This window comes from Myotis davidii, unplaced genomic scaffold (assembly GCF_000327345.1).
Source record: "Myotis davidii unplaced genomic scaffold, ASM32734v1 scaffold1323, whole genome shotgun sequence".
Taxonomy (NCBI): Eukaryota; Metazoa; Chordata; class Mammalia; order Chiroptera; family Vespertilionidae; genus Myotis; species Myotis davidii.
The window spans coordinates 1065767-1085518 of NW_006294585.1; the positions used below are offsets into that span (position 1 = coordinate 1065767).

Genomic DNA, 19752 nt, shown 5'->3' on the forward strand with positions numbered 1-19752 from the left:
AGCCACAGATTTGGCTCTAAATTTTCCTCTTCTTGGCCAAAGTAAAGAGAAAAACACATTCCGTTATAAAGTTCACAGGCTTGCAATAAAAATAAAATAAACTAGACCAATTGTTTGACACAAAAACTTTCTTAGGGAAATCTCTACAAATTCTAATTCTCACAACTGAGACTTGATAAGGATTGTGCAACTAAAAATTCAAAATGTTTTATTCTAGTGAGAAACGAGAGTGCAGGCCTGGCTGGTGTGGCTCAGTGGTTGAGCATTGACCTTTGAACCAGGAGGTCAGGGTTCGATTCCAGGTCAGGGAACATGGCACATGCCCAGGTTGCGTGCTCCATCCCCAGTAGGTGGCATGCGGGAGGCAGTCGATCAATGATTTTCTCTCATCGTTGATGTTTCTCTCTCTCTCTCCCTCTCCCTCACTCTCTCTGAAATCAATAAAAACATATTAAAAAGAAAGGAATGAAAGTGCGGATATTTTGGGAAGCCAGTCAGGGGAAGAGCCATATGTTTTGACGATCAGCTAGGCTGTGGTTAGAGCTAAAGGCCTTCTATGAGAATTGTTAACTACTCATGGTATTGGCAGGATGAGCTCAAGCCCTTACCATTGCATCACCAAGGGTGAAGATCAAGGGATGGGCAAAGGCACGATAGGCAAGTAGGATGCATAATGTAGAGCAGGGAGGATCCAACTGTGATTTCACCACACGATGAGCCAGATCAGGAGTCTAATCTCCAATCTGCCTGTTCTGGATCATTTTCCTCCCTAAGCATCTGGTGCTGAAGTCCAGGTGTTCTGCTCACTGCTGCTGTGTAATCAATCACCACAGTACTTACAAAAAGGTTTGGACTCTATTGGTCATGAGTTGGGATAAGGAACAGGGATGGCTGTGTCTTCCCCACAGTGTCTGGGGCCTCAGATAGGGAGACTTATCAATGAGGGATAATTTGATAATCATGAGCTGGAGTCACCTTGAAGCGTCTTTATTTACATGCTGGCCATGGATGCTGGCTGTTGGCTGGGACACCAGTTGGGGCGCTTGGCTGTGGCCTATCCATGTGGCCTGGGCTTCTACACAGCCTGGCACACTCTCTCTCTTAGAAGGCATGAAGGGCTCCGGAATCAGGTGCCAGCTGACAAGGCAGAAGCTGCATGTCTGTGTGGCAGGCCCTTAGAAGCTGAGAAGCATCACTTTTAGCCTCTTTTTAAATATATATATATATTTAATTTATTTCAGAGAGGAAGGAAGAGGGAGAGATAGAAACATCAATGATGAGCGAAAATCATTGATCAGCTGCCTCCTGTATGCCCCACATTGGGGATGGAGCCCGCAACCCGGGCATGTGCCCTGACCTGTAATGGAATGACCTCTAGGTTCATAGCTTGACACTCAACCATGGAGTGACATTATCTGGGTCTCTCTCTCTCTCTCTCTCTCTCTCTCTCTCTCTCTCTCTCTCTTTCTCTCTCTCTCTCTCTCTCTCTCTCTCTTTTTAACTACAAATCAGTCACAGATCCACCCACACACCAGGGAGGAGTGTAGATATAGAGATGCATGTTGGATGGAAAATCTTGTCATCTCAGAAAAATACATCCTGCCCCAAAGTGTAAGAGCTGCTTCCTGCTCTGTGCTGTTGCTCTGTTGTCCTTGAAATGCCAGGCAAGAAAAAGTGAGGTTCAGGGAAGTGAACTCGCCCATGCTGTTTCAGCCTGCCTTTTCTGGAACAAATGCAATCCTTAAGATCTCCTGAGGGCCAGACAGTCCCGCTTCTCCCGTTTGAGTCATGGTCCCTAGAGACACGCCCAGAATTGGAGCTCAGGGCCTGAGCCTCCCTCCCGATTGAAAACGACAACTGCGCCCTCAGCCACCAGCCCGCTCTGTGAGCACCTCCGCACCTTTGTATTTTCCGCACTGCGCCCCCTCTGAGTCTCGGTATGCTGTTCTCTTTCCTTCTAGTTGAGGAATTTCCCTCAGCCAGCTTTCCTGTGGTTCTGGGTAATGTCCATTCAGTCTTTTAGTTGTATTTTTGAAGTGGTTGTGCGAGGCAGCATTCTCCGGTGTTTACCTATGCTGCCATCTTGGTTCCTCCTCAATAAGTGTTTTTTAAATTAAAAAAAACATATAAAGGAAAAAAATAATTGTAATTAAAACCACTGGGAGCTGGGCCAGCATGGCTCAGTGGTTGAGCATTGACCTATGAACCAAGGAGGTCATGGTTTGATTCCTGATCAGGGCACATGCCAGGGTTTTGAGCTCTATCCCCAGTTTGGGGTGTGCAGAAGGCAGCCAATCAGTGATTGTCTCTCATCATTGACTAGAGGCCTGGTGCATGAAATTTGTGCATATGTAAGGTCCCTAGGCCTGGCCAGAGATCAGGGCTGATTGGGGCCTTTCGGCTGCTGGCCAGGGCCTTCCTTCATTCCACGCCACCCCCTGGCGGTCAGTGCATATCATAGCGCGTGATCGAATTCCCGGTCTCCCGGTCAAACTCCCGAGGGGACACTTTGCATATTAGCCTTTTATATATATAGAAGACTTTCTATCTCTCTCTCCCTCTCCTTTCCTCTCTAAAATCAATAAAAAAATATATATATTTTAAAACCACAAAACTATTTGGAGAACTAAGAAGTAGATAACACAACTGAAGAAACAAGTTATTAACTGACAGATAAAACTAAAAAATATGACCAGAATATCAAATACAAGTACATGAAAAATATGAGAATATGATGTGAAGTACAAAATGAGAAGGTATAACATACATCTAAGTAGCATCTCAGAGGTGTTAATAAAATATGGGAAAAGCAATATTGAACAAGAATTTGAATACTGCCTGACCAGTGTGGCTCAGTGTTTGAGAATTGATCTATGAACCAGGAGGTCAGGATTCAGTTCCTGGTCAGGGCATATGCACAGGTTGTGGGCTCGAGCCCCAGTGGGTGGTGTGCAGGAGGCAGTCGATCAATGATTCTCTCCCATCATTGATGTTTCTATCTCTTCCTCTCCCTTCTTCTCTGAAATCAATAAAAATATATATATATTTTAAAACCACAAAACTAATGGAGAACTAAGAAGTAGATAACACAACTGAAGAAACAAGTTATTAACTGACAGATAAAACTAAAAAATATGACCAGAATATCAAATACAAGTACATGAAAAATATGAGAATAAGATGTGAAGTACAAAATGAGAAGGTATAACATACATCTAATTAGCATCTCAGAGGTGTTAATAAAATATGGGAAAAGCAATATTGAACAAGAATTTGAATAGTGCCCAACAAGTGTGGCTCAGTGCTTGAGCATTGATCTATGAACCAGGAGGTCAGGATTCAGTTCCTGGTCAGGGCATATGCACAGGTTGTGGGCTCGATCCCCAGTGGGTGGTGTGCAGGAGGCAGTCGATCAATGATTCTCTCCCATCATTGATGTTTCTATCTCTTCCTCTCCCTTCTTCTCTGAAATCAATAAAAATATACTAAAAAAAGAGATCTCCTGAGGCCAGGCCAGCTCCCTGGGACTAGGAGCTTCACATAAAAATGTGTGAACAGACTCCTCTGTAATAGACAAGCCACACATTTCCCATCAATGTATCTTTAGAATGTCTTCTTCTTGACCTCAGAACCATAGTTGGAAAATCAAAACCCTGGCTGATTTTTTAAAATATATTACAGATATAACTAATAAAAATAACTCTCCTGAGCAAAATATGCATTCATAATGGTTTTATCCTAAAAGGTAAAAGGCTAGGATATTATTTTTTTTACAAAAATTGAAAACTGCAGTTTCATATATAAAAGTGAGATAGATGGCTGCCACTTAAGTTATTTTTTTAAAGTGCCCATTTCAGTTTCTTCTCAAGTCAGTTGAATTAGTTTGTCAGTTTCACGACCTGAAATCATCACTAAGAGATTTGTCCTTTGAGTCAGTTTGAGTGTATTGATGTACCAAGTATTTATCTCCTGGAACATCCAGCAGATTTCATTAAAAAATATACTAAATTGATAAATGTCACTGAATCATTAGCATATGATTTCATACTCATCTGTGCCAAGAGGGTGCTCATGGGTATATAGTGAAGCCCAACAAACAGGACCACCATGTTCCCGTGTAGGGTTCTGGCAAGAACTCTTACTATCTCTGGGATCCCTCTCCCTCTGAGACCACTGAGAAGGGGACTTGGAAGAGTTTGAGATGTTACAAATACTAGTGGAACAGTAAACAATGTGCAGGATTGGGTTATGAACAGGTTCTTCACTTTCCAGGTAAATAATCACACATCAGTAGAAGAATGGAAGTTTCCTATCTACGGGTAAATAGCGCTCAAAGCAAGACTCATTTTATTTGATTCGTGAAATGAGAAGTCAGTTCCTGCATAGTATAGAACAATCTCTTTGAAATCCTCTGCATGATGGGAACTGCATCTTTGAGTCATGACTGACTAAACATTCCCACGTCCTGGGCTCTTTGATGGGTTCTTTAATTTATCAGTTGCTATGAAGTATGTTAGTGTTTAGAATAAATGGTTAACATGGCAGGGGATGTGAGGTGGTTCTAGAATCTAGATCAAAATGTGACAATCTTAAAATTTGGGAAGGAAAATAACTTCTAAGTAAACTATGCAACCTAAGGCCTTAGAAATGTAGAAAATTGCAACAAAAGAGGCACACAAACATCCCTGTGACTATCTCTTCTCTTATACAAATTTATTCATTTATTCAATCAACAAATCTTAAAATCTTTCATATTTGGCATTAAAGTAAGACAACTTCAATAAAAGTAAGCTTCAAAATATATAACAGCTCAAACACATAGAGGTTGATTTCGTGCTTACTTAACAATGCTGGGTGCATGAACAGCTTAGTGTCAGTGCCTCTTCCATGTGGTCATTCAGGGACTCAGGCTGATGAGGGCTCTGGGATCTTCTTGGGTGGCTTTCCAGGTCTTCCATGCTAACCAACCAGCAGGAAGGGGGAGAAAGCATGGAGGACCACATGGATGAGGAAATGCATGGAGAAGACAGCCTCAGAGTAGTTTTGCATCATGCTAAGACACTTTTCACAGAAAGGCAATACAGTCCATGTTCTCAAGAGTTTACATATTTTAGTGGCCAGATGTAAAGAAACCACGGTAGTCATGTGATTCATGATCCTAGATGTGCATCAGACTCCTCAATGGAGACTTTTTTTAAAGCACTTAGCCTGCCAGTCAGTAAGTTTTGGTTGCCAGTCAGTAGGTTTGGTTAGAATGCCAGAAGAAGTTCTGAGAGACAACCACATTTGAGGATCATAAATCTTAGAGAAAAATCTCTTAGATTTGTCAGCAAATAATACTAGCCTACTGAAACTTACATATCCCTTTGAGTATCATGAAATAAATATATAATAGTTTACCTATGCACATAGTTATTTTTAATCAATATAATTTCATAAATATTGTACAAAAAAGAAATAATATTAATTTAAAATAAAATGTGTATTTCAATGAGATGCCCAGGCTTGACTATGGCAAAAAATAAAACATAAGAAAATAGTAAAATGCTTACATTTCTAGTGAATGTTTGGATATAAGAAGATGACCAAGAGTTTTTCTGTGCAATAAGTATAGGCATATGAGAAAGCCGAGGTAGAGATGGATTACCTGAATAAGAAAACTAAAAACTAACCAAAACTTATTTATATATGACTAGAGGCCCATTTGCAGGAAGATTCCTGCTAGAATAGGGCTTCGCTCCTGTCTGCAGCTCCTACCCCGCCCTTCTCTGCCGCTCCTACCCTTCCCTCCTCCCCACCCCCCGTCTCTGCTGCTTCTCTCCCACTGTCTCCGCTACCTCGGCTCCGGCTCCGTTGCTTGGCTTCCTTCTACGGTGTCTTCAGTCTTCGCTCCCAGCCGGTATATGCAAATTAGCCGACATCTTTGTTGGTGGTTAATTTGCATATCACACTGATTAGCCAGTGGGAGGCATAGCAAAGGTATGGTCAATTACCATCTTTGTCTATTATTAGATAGGATAAGAAGCGAGAAAGAAATTAGATTGATTCAGTAATAACATGTCAATAAAACCTAGACTGTCAAAGACTAATATAAATAAATAAAAGGATAATTTTGCACATGAGCTGGGCTTTAGTATGTGTATTGTCAAACTAATTCCCTTTGTTGTGATACAAGATGAGGAAGTGCTGAAGTATATAGAAACATAGATTCTATTGTAATAACCCATGACATCCAAGGCAAATATTCATTTTCTGGAACTTATAAAGGTCATATCCTTAAGATAAATATTGGAGAAGTGATGATGGATTAGAAAAAACACACAATGATATAAGAATGATCAAGAAGTGGAAAGCCTCTGGAGGCAGTATCAGCAGAAGGCAGAAAGACAAGAATCCCGAAACAGTTTAATATGTTGTTTTTGCAAAATGGATTCTTATTATGCTGTAAAATTATTTAAAAGCACGTGGGAGACAACACAATATTTCATTGATATCTACAATTGGATAATAGTTGATTCTAATTTTGTTTAGAAGACCCTCACATCTCTTCTATGTATTTGCAACCGTGCGTGTTGCTTTTGTAGTACAACTGCACTGAAATCACTTCTACTAAGTGCAGAGCGGGAATGCTTATGCAATACATTCAATTGGCAGGCTACAGAAAGTTAATAAATTACTGAATTTTGAACAAATGTGTTCCATTTAAGCTTCCCTCTCTATAGCCAACTTGCATGCTGGGTCTTTTGTGTACAGCCTTGTTAAAAGCTTTTCAAAACTTTTCACTACAGGTTTTTGCTTGTAGTAGGATCGATTCAGCATGACATTCAGTAAAAAATCTTTCATTTCACTGGTTGGAACTGTCCTGCACATCGCAGGACCCCAGCACAACCTCTCCCGCTAAGTGGCTGTGGCGACCGTGAGCTGTTTGAACCCCTACAGGACCAGTACCATCCCCAGGAAGAACAGCAGTCACATCTGAAGCACAAACAAACATGCTGCTTATTGAACTGGCAACCTTGAAGGCCTCTCTGAGCAAACACCCTATTTGGTTATGGAAGCACTTCGCAGCAGAAAACCTGAGAGGCGGACCTGCCCATTAATCACGGGTAAACAGGATGAGAAGTTCCTTTTTACCCCAGCTGAGTGACAGCTTTCTGGCCCAGACTGATGACAGCTGTGGACTTGAGCTTTCTTCGTTACTTTTTCCTTTGAGCCATTTCCTTTTATTTTGGTCAAGCTGCCATGGACTGCAGGACTCCCCTGGTCCGCAGTCACAGTCCTCCTTTTGGAAAGAACCAGTGTGGGCTTCTTGAAGAATTTGTCCTCAAGCATCTGGCCGTCCTCACCTCTCTAGGAGCAGCTCAATGTGCCTCCCAGTGGAGGTCAAGGGCAGGGCCTGCTGGACACCCCTGGCTATCTTATGCTTCCTTCCAGGCACACTAGGTGCATTTGTGCACTGCACTGTTCATGCCTGCATTCCTCCAACTTCTGGAAGACTCTCTTACTTGGAAGAGTGATGAGGGGCAGAGAGGGGGCTCCTGTAGAGTATAGAGCAAAAAGAAGAAGGAAGAGAGTGCCTAAGTAGAGTGAGAGGAGTCAGTGAGACCAAGAGAGTGAGAAAAATTGAATTGAAATCTCACACATGGGGATGTTTCAACAGTCTCGCTGCCCATTCCTTGCTGCCACCAGACTTCTCCATAGACTCTTCCTACAATTCCCAATACTGGCTGCAAGGTTCAGACTATGTAGTAGCTCAGATCTGCCAATAGCACTTGAAGACTGGACAATGACACACAGATTGGTTTTTTTTTCATCTTTGGGATTTGGAGCAACCTCGAGAGTTGCAAAAGTTTGCCTTGTCACAAGAACGTTTCTGAAGGTCCTTGGGGTCTGACCTCGGCTCTGTGACTCTGGGAACAGTGGCACAGCCGTCCAGGGTGGCAGAGACCAGCTGGGATGTGGAATTGACCACCAGCTCCTTTCTGCTCTTGCCAAAGCACCTGAAGTATTCTGGGAATTTGGGTTTCTGTTCTTTCTTTCAAAGGGCCCTTTAGGGCATCAGGCAACACACATGGTCCGTGTTTGGCCACAGTAGCCCCAAAAGGATGTGTTGGCTGCGGTTGTCAATTATTGGCATTTTGATAGGACTGTCTTTCTATTTCTAAGTGTATTTGCTCAGCTAGGAAGCATTTGCTGACGACAAGCTGTATTGGTGCCAAAACTCTACTAGAAAACAGGCTTGTTCTGAGAATGGCTTGCCTCCCAAGAGTCGTTGTGAAGAAAATTCTTTCTCCACAGGCAATATCTGCACTTAAGACATTAACCTTTGGAAGAAAATAAGGCTTGGAACCTTTGTCGTGTAACACAATGTGTGCATGCAGTAGGTTCTCCATGACAGCGTGCTGAAGGGAAGGATCTACGTGCTGTTCATGCGTGCACGTTGAGGAAGAGTGGGGACCAACAGCCCCAGAGGGCACTTCACACCCTGGAGTCTGAATGCCAAGGCTCCTACGTCCCTTGCAATGGGCACACTGTAATGCTGGTTTCAAGACCCCTGAGATTCTAGCACATTCTGCTCTAATCCTGTGTGCATGAGTAGGAAGGCCAAGAGCTGTATCTCCCCAGTCAGGGACATCAAAACAGTTTGCTCCTTGAAGAAGAATGGGATTATTGGTGAATAAAGCCAGCATCCTGGGTGGTAACAAAAAAGGGAATTGGTAGAAAATGCATCATCCAAGTTGGATTAACTCAGGTCTGTGGCCTGGGCAAGTTCCCAGGATATCCAGCCAGATGTGGGGCCTCTGAGAGGCGTGAGGCTAGAATGTGTGTGATGACATAGAGTGAGGTGAGAGGCATGGTCATGGGGACTTAGCGGAGGCCACCCCGGACCCCTAAACCAGTGGTGCACACTTTCCCTGCCATCCGTTACATCTGGGCCAATCTAAGGCTACTGGACATCTGCCGGGTTTTTTGTGTGTTTTTTTTTAATGGACACATTCTTTCTCTATCAACAGTCTGCATGGAACATAAGTGAAGTAATCCAGTAATTTCCTTCCTATCCCACTGCGTGTCTGCTGCTTACTCATTCTGTGTTCTCTTTGCTTTGGATCAAAGTGCCTCTTGGTACCAAAAGCTACATTATTCTATTCATCTGCATGTAAGCCAAGATCCTGACCATTCTGATTTTGTTGTTGTTGCATTTGTTTAAAGCTTAGCCATTTTCCATTCTGGGCAGTTACAACTCTGTTTACTATGAGTTCCTCTGTGTAAGTGTTTTTCCCATTCCCAACCTCCAGCTGCTGTGTGAGCCATAACTCATCCCCACATTACCAGTACAAAGTCAGGGGATGATGAATTTGGGAGGCTTAACTTGAAGGTACTAGGGAGGATGGGGAGGGGGGAGAAGAAATCTATTTATGAGAGGCCATGGGACTGAATAGAAATAAGACCAAAAGAAATATTGCGTCTACTTCCTGCAAGATGGTATCATTATGAAGAATGGAGCTTATTCTGGAGTATTTACCTGATAGAAAATCTATCCTGTGTTCCCAAGATAAGACTGACCCATCCTGACCTCCTTCCGATCTCATACATCCCATCTCTTTACCAGTCTCCTTCTTCTGGTCCTTGGGCTGAGCTCACAACTTAGTTGAATAGTCAGGGTTCTTTCCTTTGCAGGTGACTCACAGTACCTTAAGCACAAAAGGACTTTATAGATTCATGTGTTAGATAGGATACTATGAAAGCTCCAAGGTCAGATTAAAAAGAAATACAAGAAGCAGGACTATATAACTGGAACCAGGATGCCCCCTCCTTCCGCCAACTCCCACCTCTGCATGTTGTTGGAATGTTCTATTCTGCAGACAGGAGCTCCATGTGCTATAAGAAGATGCCACTACATAACAGTCCCATAATCTCGTCCTCCCAGTTCAGCAACCCTAGAGGAAAGAATTTCGGTCTCACAACATCCACATACAATTCTGGAGTTGTATGTGGACGCTGTGAGGCAGGGCTGTGAGTCCAAAAGACTAGAGTGGCCTGATTGGATGAGTCCACATGTGGCCCAGGGAGGAGGATCTAGTGACAGAAGAAAGGCAAGAGGGGAAAGGAAAACATGCCTGGCAGTGAAAAACAGCATTTGCCACCGTCCTCACCATCCATCATAAACCTTTCATCTGAGGATGAAAAGCAGTGGGGCCCTAAACCTGACCTGAAACATAACAGCAAGTTAAGTGCTACCTGGAAATATTACCTGTAAATCACTTAGCAAATCAAGAGGTCACATGTCTCCTGAGCATCTCCATTATAATGAGAAGAAGTAGAGTCAGCTTGTTGGGCTTCATTCACAGCTTTGCTCTGTCCTATTGAGTTATCTTGGTTAGTGCATCTCTCTGCCCTTGGTTTCTTCATTAGAAAAGGGATGCCCCTCTCACGGGGTCATGGGCAGTATTAATGGCATAGTTTGTGTTGGGGTCAAAGCTGTTAGAGATGGGTGGCTAGAGGAACCATCAGGTCCCCAAGGCTAATAGTGCTCCTCCTGGGACTCTCAATGACAAACCTTGGAAACTGGCTCACAGTAGGAATTTTATATAGTTGCTTGGGTCAAATGGGTTCAAACTTCCCCTTTGCTGTGTGAGGGAAAGGTGCTGACTCAGTATTATGTCCCATGCACACCGTCAAGCTCCTGGATTTCATCCTGTATGAGTTTCTCTCTCTCTCACGCTCTCTCTCTCTCTACATTCAGGAGTGTACACATTTCTGTCCAGCACTCTGAAGTCTCTGGAAGAGAAGGACCATATCCACCGTGTCCTGGACAAGATCACGGACACCTTGATCCATCTGATGGCCAAGGCAGGCCTGACCCTGCAGCAGCAGCACCGGCGCCTGGCACAGCTCCTCCTCATCCTCTCCCACATCAGGCACATGAGGTGAGGCACCCCTGGTTCCCCACAGGACAGATGTAAAGGAAACAACCCCCCCCAACTATACATTACAGATGCCCCAGGAAGGGCTGGGACCTGGATGTGGACAGCACACTTGGAACAGTTTTTGGCATGTAATAAGCATAAATGCTGTGGGAGGATAGAAGAAGGAGGCTTCAAACCTGTTGGGGGCATAGGGCAAGTGTAAGGGAAGGCTGCATAGACGGAGTGATATTTACATTCAATTTGAAGCACGTGCAAGGTCTTACAAGGGGGAGAGTGTGCAGTGTGCATGTTGGGGGAAGAGGGCAATTGTGGTCATTCACGTTGTCCCACCTAATCAAGGGAAGTCTTTGAGGGCACCCATCCTCTGAAGGCACTGGGCGTGTCCACTGTGGTTCCTGCATCACACTCTCCGGACTTCACTTAGAAATCCTGAACAAGAGACTCTGTGCCCAGTTGCCTCATGGAGGGTCAATGTTGACTCCTCCATCCCTGTCAAATCTCTTCTTGTCACCTCCACTGCCATTACCCTAGCCCAAGTCACCATCATTTCCTTCTGAGTTTCTGCACCAGCCACCTAACACTTCTCCCTGCCTCCACTCTTGATCTGTTCAAATTCATTCTCCATGATGGAGAGTGACCATCCTAATAGCAAATCTGATCATGTCTTTTCCTTACTTAAAACCATGAAATGGCTTCCCATTGCGTTTAGATAAAAGTAGAAATCTCTTTATTTTGCGTATGTTACTTTTTTATGCTCTAGTCCCTACTTCACTTTGTAGGGCTTCCTCACAGTCTGAGCTGTAGCCATAAGCGGCTGTTCTGTGAGTCATGGGGGAGTCTACCTCAGGCTACATATTGGCTGGGCAGCTCTGTTTATCTCTGCTGGGCTCCCTCACGCATCTGTGAGTCAGCTGATGGAGGCTGGGCACAGCTGGGAGGTGGCTTCAGGCTGAAGGCCTGCAGGTTGGCCAGGTGCCTCTGTTCCTTAGCCTCCTGTTCCCACAGGTTAGCTGGACATACTATTTTCTTAGAAATGACAGAGGCATAAGAAAGCCAATGAGGTTGGACAAGTGCATGTTAGTCTTTTAATTAAGTCACACCTACTAACATTCTATTGGCCAAGCAAGTCACATGAGGAAGCCCAAAGTCAAGATCATGGACACATGGTGCAGGGAGTGCATATTTCCGAAGAGAATGCTAACTCTCTCAGATATCACTCCTTGTAGGAAGCATCTCCTGACCCTTAAGGTCGAGGTGGGACTTAATCTGTTCTTCCTGCTTGCCATTGGCCATTCATTGTATTATCTTTCTTCCCCATTAGACTGTAATGTTGTGAGGCAGCTATCACCATCCATTTTGTGTTCCCTGTGTATCCAATACCACCTAGCACAGGGCTTGGCCCGTTGTAACCATGCAATCAATATTTCCGACTAGAGCTAAGGAAGGATCTTACCCGAGAAAAAAAGGGCCTCTCAGTTACACAACGTGAAAGTGGCCTCATTTCCATTCTAAATAGACATGGAAATTGGTTGGCCAGAGGCTTAGTGGATACTGTTCTCATGGAAAAACAAACAAACAAACAAACAACAAAAAAACCTCACCCTGCAGGGAAGAGATGAAGAAAGTGGTGGATTTTTCACTCCACAGAAATGAGGTGAAGTAATGACCAGAGGGGAACAGGTAGCCATGCGTGACCTTGGCTCACAGCAGAACCTCAGGAATGAGAAAGAGATTTCTTTTCTTAGTGGCTATGAGGGAAGGGCTGAGTGCCTGAAAAGGGACAGGTTAAATTTTAAGGGGCTTTCGCACCTCAAGACTGCATCAAATGACAAGAAGTTTGTCCATTAAAGTCCCAGGTGCCACTTCCCTGGAGACAACTTTGCAAAGTGTTAGCTTCTTGAGAAAATAAATATATCTTTCCTTGTTTGTATCCTCCACAGTGCCCTATATGAAGTCTTATACGTAGAGTAGGTGACTGCATTTGGAATCCACATTTCCAAACCTTTGCCATCTGTTTTCTTGGATGAATATTACAAAGAGGGGAGGGGGGAATGTGCCAGAATAACATAATCTTCTAAATTTCTTACCTTCTCCTTGAAGAAATGCATTAGTTTTCAGTCTGAGCTAGGAATTTCAAACGTGTTGTAGCGACCATGTGGTGTAGATGAAGATTTTTATTTGTTGGTAGGAATTGCTGAATTTTCAAATGTATTGATAGCTGTTCAGCATTAGCAAACCTAATTAGTTAATACCAGATACACCTGCACTAAGTGTGTGCTGCCTTGGTTGGTGTGGATGAGGGAACAGCAGCGAGAGCTCTCCAGAGCTTTTTGAATTATGTGAAACGTGGAGAGAAGTTGCTGTTCTGCTGAAAGCTTTGAGCATTCTCTCTATCTCTCTCTCCCCTTCACTGGTTTTCTCTCTCTCTCTCTCTCTCGCTCTCTCTCTCTCTCTCTCTCCCTCTCTCTCTCTCTCTCTCTCTCTCTCTCTCTCTCTCTCTCTCCACACACACACACACACACACACACTAACACATTGGTTCCTCGTTGCAATCTATTCAAATCTCAGAACTCTGTTTTGTTAAGCTTGGGCCCAGCCATATATTTTTACTCAGAGAATTTGACACTAGATTTCATCTAACTGTAAATGTGATTCATTAGGTTGCACGAGCCGGGGGACATTTCACTTTAAGGGCATTTTAAATGAAAACAAACAGCAGCAACAACAAAACAAGCAGATGCCTCTTAAACCCATGATTTCAGTGGTTGTGTTATAAGGCCCGAATAGCTTGGATGCTGTGTTTTCATGGCAGGGCAGGTCTCCAACTGGAGCTGAACTTTCCCCTACTAAAAGTGCAAATATATTCTAAACATTCTCTAAGTCCTGCCTCCTCATGCTGTGTTTTTAAAATTTCAGGATAGATAATAGCTGTTCTATTTCTGTCCTGGTAGCGTGGTGGAGACAGAGCAGAGTGGGGCTGGTGGAGGAGGGCAGAGGAGAGCGTGGTAAAGGAGAAATGCTAGGTACCTGCATTTCCCTACGTCCATCAACTCCCTAGTTTCCGGACATTTACCACGTTCTCGGCACAGTTGTAGGCCTATAGGATGGGCAAATTGCTGCACCTCCTAGAACTTGTGGTGTGTATGTTGCGTGTGTGTGCGTGGGGGGTCAAGGATAAATATAAATATAGACATACATGAAAAGAAGAATTTCAGGTGGGAACATAGAGTAACGTCACAGGGGGTGGCTGGGGCTGCAGGGGCCGAGGCCATGGCCTTTCTGAGGAGGTGGATTGGAAGGTCGGGCCGTGCCCTTGGGGCAGCAGGACAGCAGGTGCAGGCACCCTGAGTCTGGAAGGAAAAGCGCTCAGTTTCTTCAGCGGCCAGCACGAACCCAGCGTGGGGAGAGAGGCGGGAGGAGCGCTGAGAGGTGAGGGCAGCCACTTCAGTTACGCCTTGTAGAGCATGGAAAGACATGTAGATGTTATTCTGAGTTAAGTGGAAAGCCCTTTGAAAGTTTGAAGCAAGAGACCTTCTTGAACTGTCTTCCACATTTTACAAAAGTCCCTCCGGCTGGGCTGTATACCATCCCATCGGTTCTCTGTTGAGATGTATTGTGGCCAGTGGTGGCGAACCTATGACGCACGTGTCAGAGGTGACACGCAAACTCATTTTTTTGGTTGATTTTTCTTTGTTAAATGGCATTTAAATATATAAAATAAATATCAAAAACATAAGTCTTTGTTTTACTACAGCTACAAATATCAAAAAATTTCTATATGTGACACTGCACCAGAGTTAAGTTAGGGTTTTTCAAAATGCTGACACGCCGAGCTCAAAAGGTTTGCCATCACTGGAATAGACCCGCATTCGAGTCTGCGGGAGGAGGCCGCCTGCACAGCAAACCCCAAAAATGGCTCTTTAAACAGGAAGAGCGATGGGCACATTTGTTCGGAGTGTTCACTGCTGCTGTCTGGGAGTGTCAGGGCCTGGGGTTTGCGATGGTCTGACGCATCCTCTCTTTGTGCCTGCCCTCACACCCTCCACCTGCAGTAACAAAGGCATGGAGCATCTGTACAACATGAAGTGCAAGAACGTGGTGCCCCTGTACGACCTGCTGCTGGAGATGCTGGATGCCCACCGCCTGCACGCCCCGGCCAGCCGCGGGGCCGCCCCCATGGAGGAGCCGCACCAGGGCCAGATGGCCACCACGGGCCCAACTTTACCACATTCCCTGCCAACGTATTACATCAGTGGGGAGGCAGAGGGTTTCCCCAACACGGTCTGAGGGCTCCCCACCCCCCGAGTGTCTGAGAATCCCCGCAGCGTTCTCCCCACGTCATACACCACCATAGCAAATCCCTGCTCCTGAACACACTCCGGCTTGCACCCACCACCGCGGCTTCCTACCCTGAGTGGCCTTTCGTCTGCTTGCTCCGTCCTTAGTGGCACGCCTTCTTTCGGGAACAGCCAGAGGGATTCCAGGGCTAACTTCTTGGTGACAGCTGTCCTTCTCCCTTCGCTACGTTGCTAAGCATGAGGATTCCTGGAGCTGGTCGTGACTGAACTCGGCCTCCGAGCTGGGGCTCCGATGAGTGTGCACTGAAGCTACTTACCGAGCCAGGCCGGGGAGTGGACGCCGCGCCTCTGCGAAGCACTTTTTCATGAATCTAAGCCACAGGGACGCATTGAAAGTGGCTCCTTTCACTGCCGACTTGGAGAAAGCTAGATGGAGGGTTTCTTTAGCATCCTCTTGTATTCCTATAGTCATGTACCTTTTGATTAAAGTAACACCTTCAAGCTTCTGCTCTGTTGCTTGGCTGTAGCTGCCTGTTCGGTGATTGTCTGTTCACTTCCCCTATAGGAATACAAGATGCACGCAGGGAAGGGAGGCCCCCTAGGTGTCAGCGTCACACACTGACCTTCCGGTTGGCCGCTCTCCCATTGGCTTCCGAGAGCACCCCGGGGCCGGTGAAGCCTGGCTTCCCCTGGGCCTGTGGGAAACAGCAAGCTGTTAAGTCACCTCCAGGGCCGCCGGTGAGGGGCACATTCTGGGTTTTTCCTCTTTGTTTTATAAAAGAGAGCCCTCTCCCCGCAGGATCGTGGACCTGCTGTGCTGTGGCCCCACACTTCCCGCGAGGGCGCTCTCCTGGGCTCTTCTGGTGTGTAATTTACTTGGAAGGTGGAACTAGTCATGCGTAGTGCCCAGCCGGTGAAAGGAGTGGGCACCCTGGTGACACTGTGAGCCGCAGGGCACTGGGCTACATGAGAGCATGTGCACGAGTGTGTGCGCCAGAGCAGAGTGAGGAGAGCAGGGTAGACACTGGGTGACACTGTGAGGCTCACAGTGGCCTTGCCACACTGCGCTGTGGCTGCCCTGGGACTCGGGGGGCTGGGGGGCTGGCCTCCTTGTCTTTACTTCCCGCAGGGCCCTGATTGGAAGCAGCAGCAGGGGCAGCTGCGTCCCTATAGTTGGCCCAGCAGATTCTGAAGCCGCGGTGGGTGTGAGGGGGGGTGGGGGAGGAGAGGAGCACCCCCTATTCAGGCACCTGGGCTTGCTCAGACTACACGTGCCCTTGGTGACTGAGAGATCATCCAAACAGAAGGGCCTGGGAAGTGGGGAACTGCCCCGAGAGCTCTCATTAAATTCCACAAGCCAGGAGAGTGAGATGAGAATTGAGCCCCAGGAACCTATTGACCTAGAGACGCAAAAAGAAAGTCTCACCCCAGCCAAGGGCAGCCTTCGCCAGGACCCCTGCTTGCAGAGAGCAATTATGGGTTTCCTCTTCTCAGCTGAAAAGCAAGTTTGGTTTCTGCCGGTGACCTCCCTGTCTGTCATTAGAATCCCACCGGGAGGTGATGTGTCGGCCAATAACACAGCCAAGCTCCCAGGGCGTCTCCAGGGATGCCTGTTTCACAGAGTGGATTTCACTCGGTTCTAATGGCCCACCCAGTGGTCGCCAAAGGACTGGGACCCAGGGAGGGACCGGAAAAAAAAGGTTTTTCCATACATGTGCATCTAAATTTGGGGGCAGTTTTATGTGTCATCATTAAGAATATGTTTAGTACATAATTCCTTTGTTGTTTTGTTTAATAAGCACCTTATATAGTATAATATATATTTTTGAAATTGCAATGCTTGTTTATCAGACAACTGAATGTAGTACTTCTGTTCTGGATTTGATTTGACTGGGTTAACATGCAAAACCAACAAACATATTCAGTTTTTCTGTAAGTAGTCATTGATGCCTAAGGCCTGGTGATTATTCATTTAAATGAAGATCACATTTCATATCAACTTCTGTATCCACAGTAGACAAAACAGCACTAATCCAGATGCCTATTGTTGGATATTGAATGATAGACAATCTTATGTAGCAGAGATTATGCCTGAAAAGGAAAATTTATTCAGGGCAGCTAATTTTGCTTTACCAAACTATTAGTAGTAATATTTTTGGACTGTAGCTAATGGGTCAGTGGGTTCTTTTTAATGTTTATACTTAGATTTTCTTTTAAAAAAATAAAAACAAACAAAAAAATTAGGACTATAGACGATATAATACCAGCTAAATCCAAACAATACTACAGTGGAGGGTTTTACATTATTCATCAAATGTCGTTTGTAATCATGTTAAGGTACTACTACATTTGAAGTGGGCAGAGAATAGCAGATGGCTGGAATGTTAGCCCAGGAGTCTCAAATAATTTTAGAAATCTCTTTTTATTCTCATTTGAAGTGCCACTAATGGGCAGCTGACGCTTTGCGGCGAATGTTGCCGTTGGGTGCAGGGAACATGCTGTGTTACCCCCTCACCACGAGACAGTTTAGAGTTTAAAAGACATGATTGGCCTGGGCCGGGGGTACTGTGGGCGAGTGGGTTCAGGAATTTGGAGAATGGGAAATACAGTAATAAGAAGCTGGAAAGCATGGTGAGTCAGGTCAATACTGCTGTCTGGGGTATGCACCGGGGTTCAGACTTCTGCCCTAGAAACCACAAATAACTAGCTCTATCTGACAGCCATTGCTAAAATGACAGCTCGTGTTCCAGGGAAGAGCAGGCGACACCCACAGCACAGCCCGAGGCACGGACAGCGGTCTGTGTTTCTTTTGGCCACTGCCGAGCTCTCGGCTTGCGGTCCCGATTCTGTAATGCCGTCACGCACAATCAGAGAGGCTAGTTCATCCAAAGAGAAGATCCCATGTGAGTTGCAAAATCCCTAAGGAAGTGTGGTCTGTGAGTAGATTTCCCTGTTGACGCCATATGTTTAACCATGCCAATATCCCATGCCTTTCGGGGGCTGAGCAGATAAGGGACTTGCTGAGAATTTGCTTTCAGTCGCGTCCACGTGTTCTCATCTGACACATTGAAATGGCCGTTGACGTAGGCTATTGGTTTAGAGAACCCCTACATGGAACCTGTTCCAAATCTTGTCCTATTTCAAATCTCACGCCAACTCTTGAGACGGACCATGTACCCTGGGGATGATCAATTGGATCATCGTCATGTCTAACATTCAAGGCCAATCTGCTTTGGGAAACTGGTTAGTAAAGGCAGAGAGAGTCATGCACTAGGTTAGGAAGGCAAGCGTTGGGCAGATGACCAGATCACACTGCCCACTTCCTTAGGTGAACTCCCCGAAAACATATCACCCTCGGCTGCAGCAAATGAATTCAACTGTGGCTCCAAACACCCATCCCCTCAGTCTGACGACTCTGTTTCTGACTGCATTTCTCTTCCCTTTGGATTAAAGCGAGAGTGGCCTCTTTCTAAGTCATTTTCAATTGTTTTCTAAGTAACTGCTGCCTCTATTATGGCACTTCAATTTTTGCACTGTCTTTTAGATACTCAAGAAAAATTTCTATTCTTTTTTTTTTTTTGCATCCAAATGTGCCTGAACTTTTAATATGTGTAAATGCTGCCATGTTCCAAACCCATGTTGAGTGTGTTTCCACAGAGCTGTATACCCTGGAGACAGCACGAAGCCCCATGAGCAGGTGCCTGAGACACAGACCCCTTTGCATTCACAGAGAGGTCATTGGTTACAGAGACTTGAATTCATACGTGACATTATGCCAGTTTATGTTCTCTCATGACTTACAAACAATGCTTTTTTGTGCACTACATACTCTGCAGTGTAGAGCTCTTGTCTTATGGGGAAAGGCCCAAATGCCAAATTGTGTTGGATGGATTAATATGCCCTTATGCCGATGCATTCTATTACTGATGTGATTCTGTTTCGTTTGCAGCTTCGCTTTGTTTAATGAAACACACTTGTAAACCTCTTTTGCACTTTTAAAAAGAAAAGAATCCATGGGAGCTCAAGCACCTGTAAACAATTTTCTCAACCTATTTGATGTTTAAATAAAAAACTAGACAAAAGACAACAGGTTTTTGTTTTTTTGTAAGCTCTGCTTCTTGCCAGGGCTTCACCACTGACCACCTGAGACCACAATGATGAAATGAGCCTATTGAGCGCAAGGACCCTGACCATCAGTCAGAAGCCAGGCTCCCTGTCCACATCTGCGACCCCTTCTTCTTCCAGGCATGGGAGGAAGTGTGTGGACACTGGAGTCAGGCACACCTGGCCTTGAGACCACAAACAGGTTTTAGGATAGACTAGAGGCCTGGTGCATGAAATTCGTGCACAGGGGTGAAGGGGAGGGGTGTCCTTCAGCTGACCTGCTCCCTCTCACAGTCCGGGACTCCTTGGGTAGGGTCCCTAGGCCTAACAGGCAATCAGGGCCTATTGGGGCTTTTCCTTCCCCCAGCTGCAGGCAGCAGGCCCCGCCCCCACTGCTGCCACTGCTTACTATCTGTGTGGCG

At 45.4% G+C, this 19752-nt stretch overlaps 1 protein-coding gene across 1 annotated transcript in view; it reads left to right on the forward strand.

The window, feature by feature from the left end:
• ESR1 (estrogen receptor 1) overlaps positions 1 to 15732 on the forward strand; it is a 196138-nt gene extending 180406 nt beyond the window's left edge. The window contains 2 exon segments of the mRNA XM_006779331.2: positions 10745 to 10928; positions 14981 to 15732. Of these exon segments, the coding sequence (XP_006779394.1) occupies positions 10745 to 10928; positions 14981 to 15215 (419 nt within the window). The 3' untranslated portion in view covers positions 15216 to 15732.
• The last annotated feature ends 4020 nt before the right edge of the window (positions 15733 to 19752 follow it).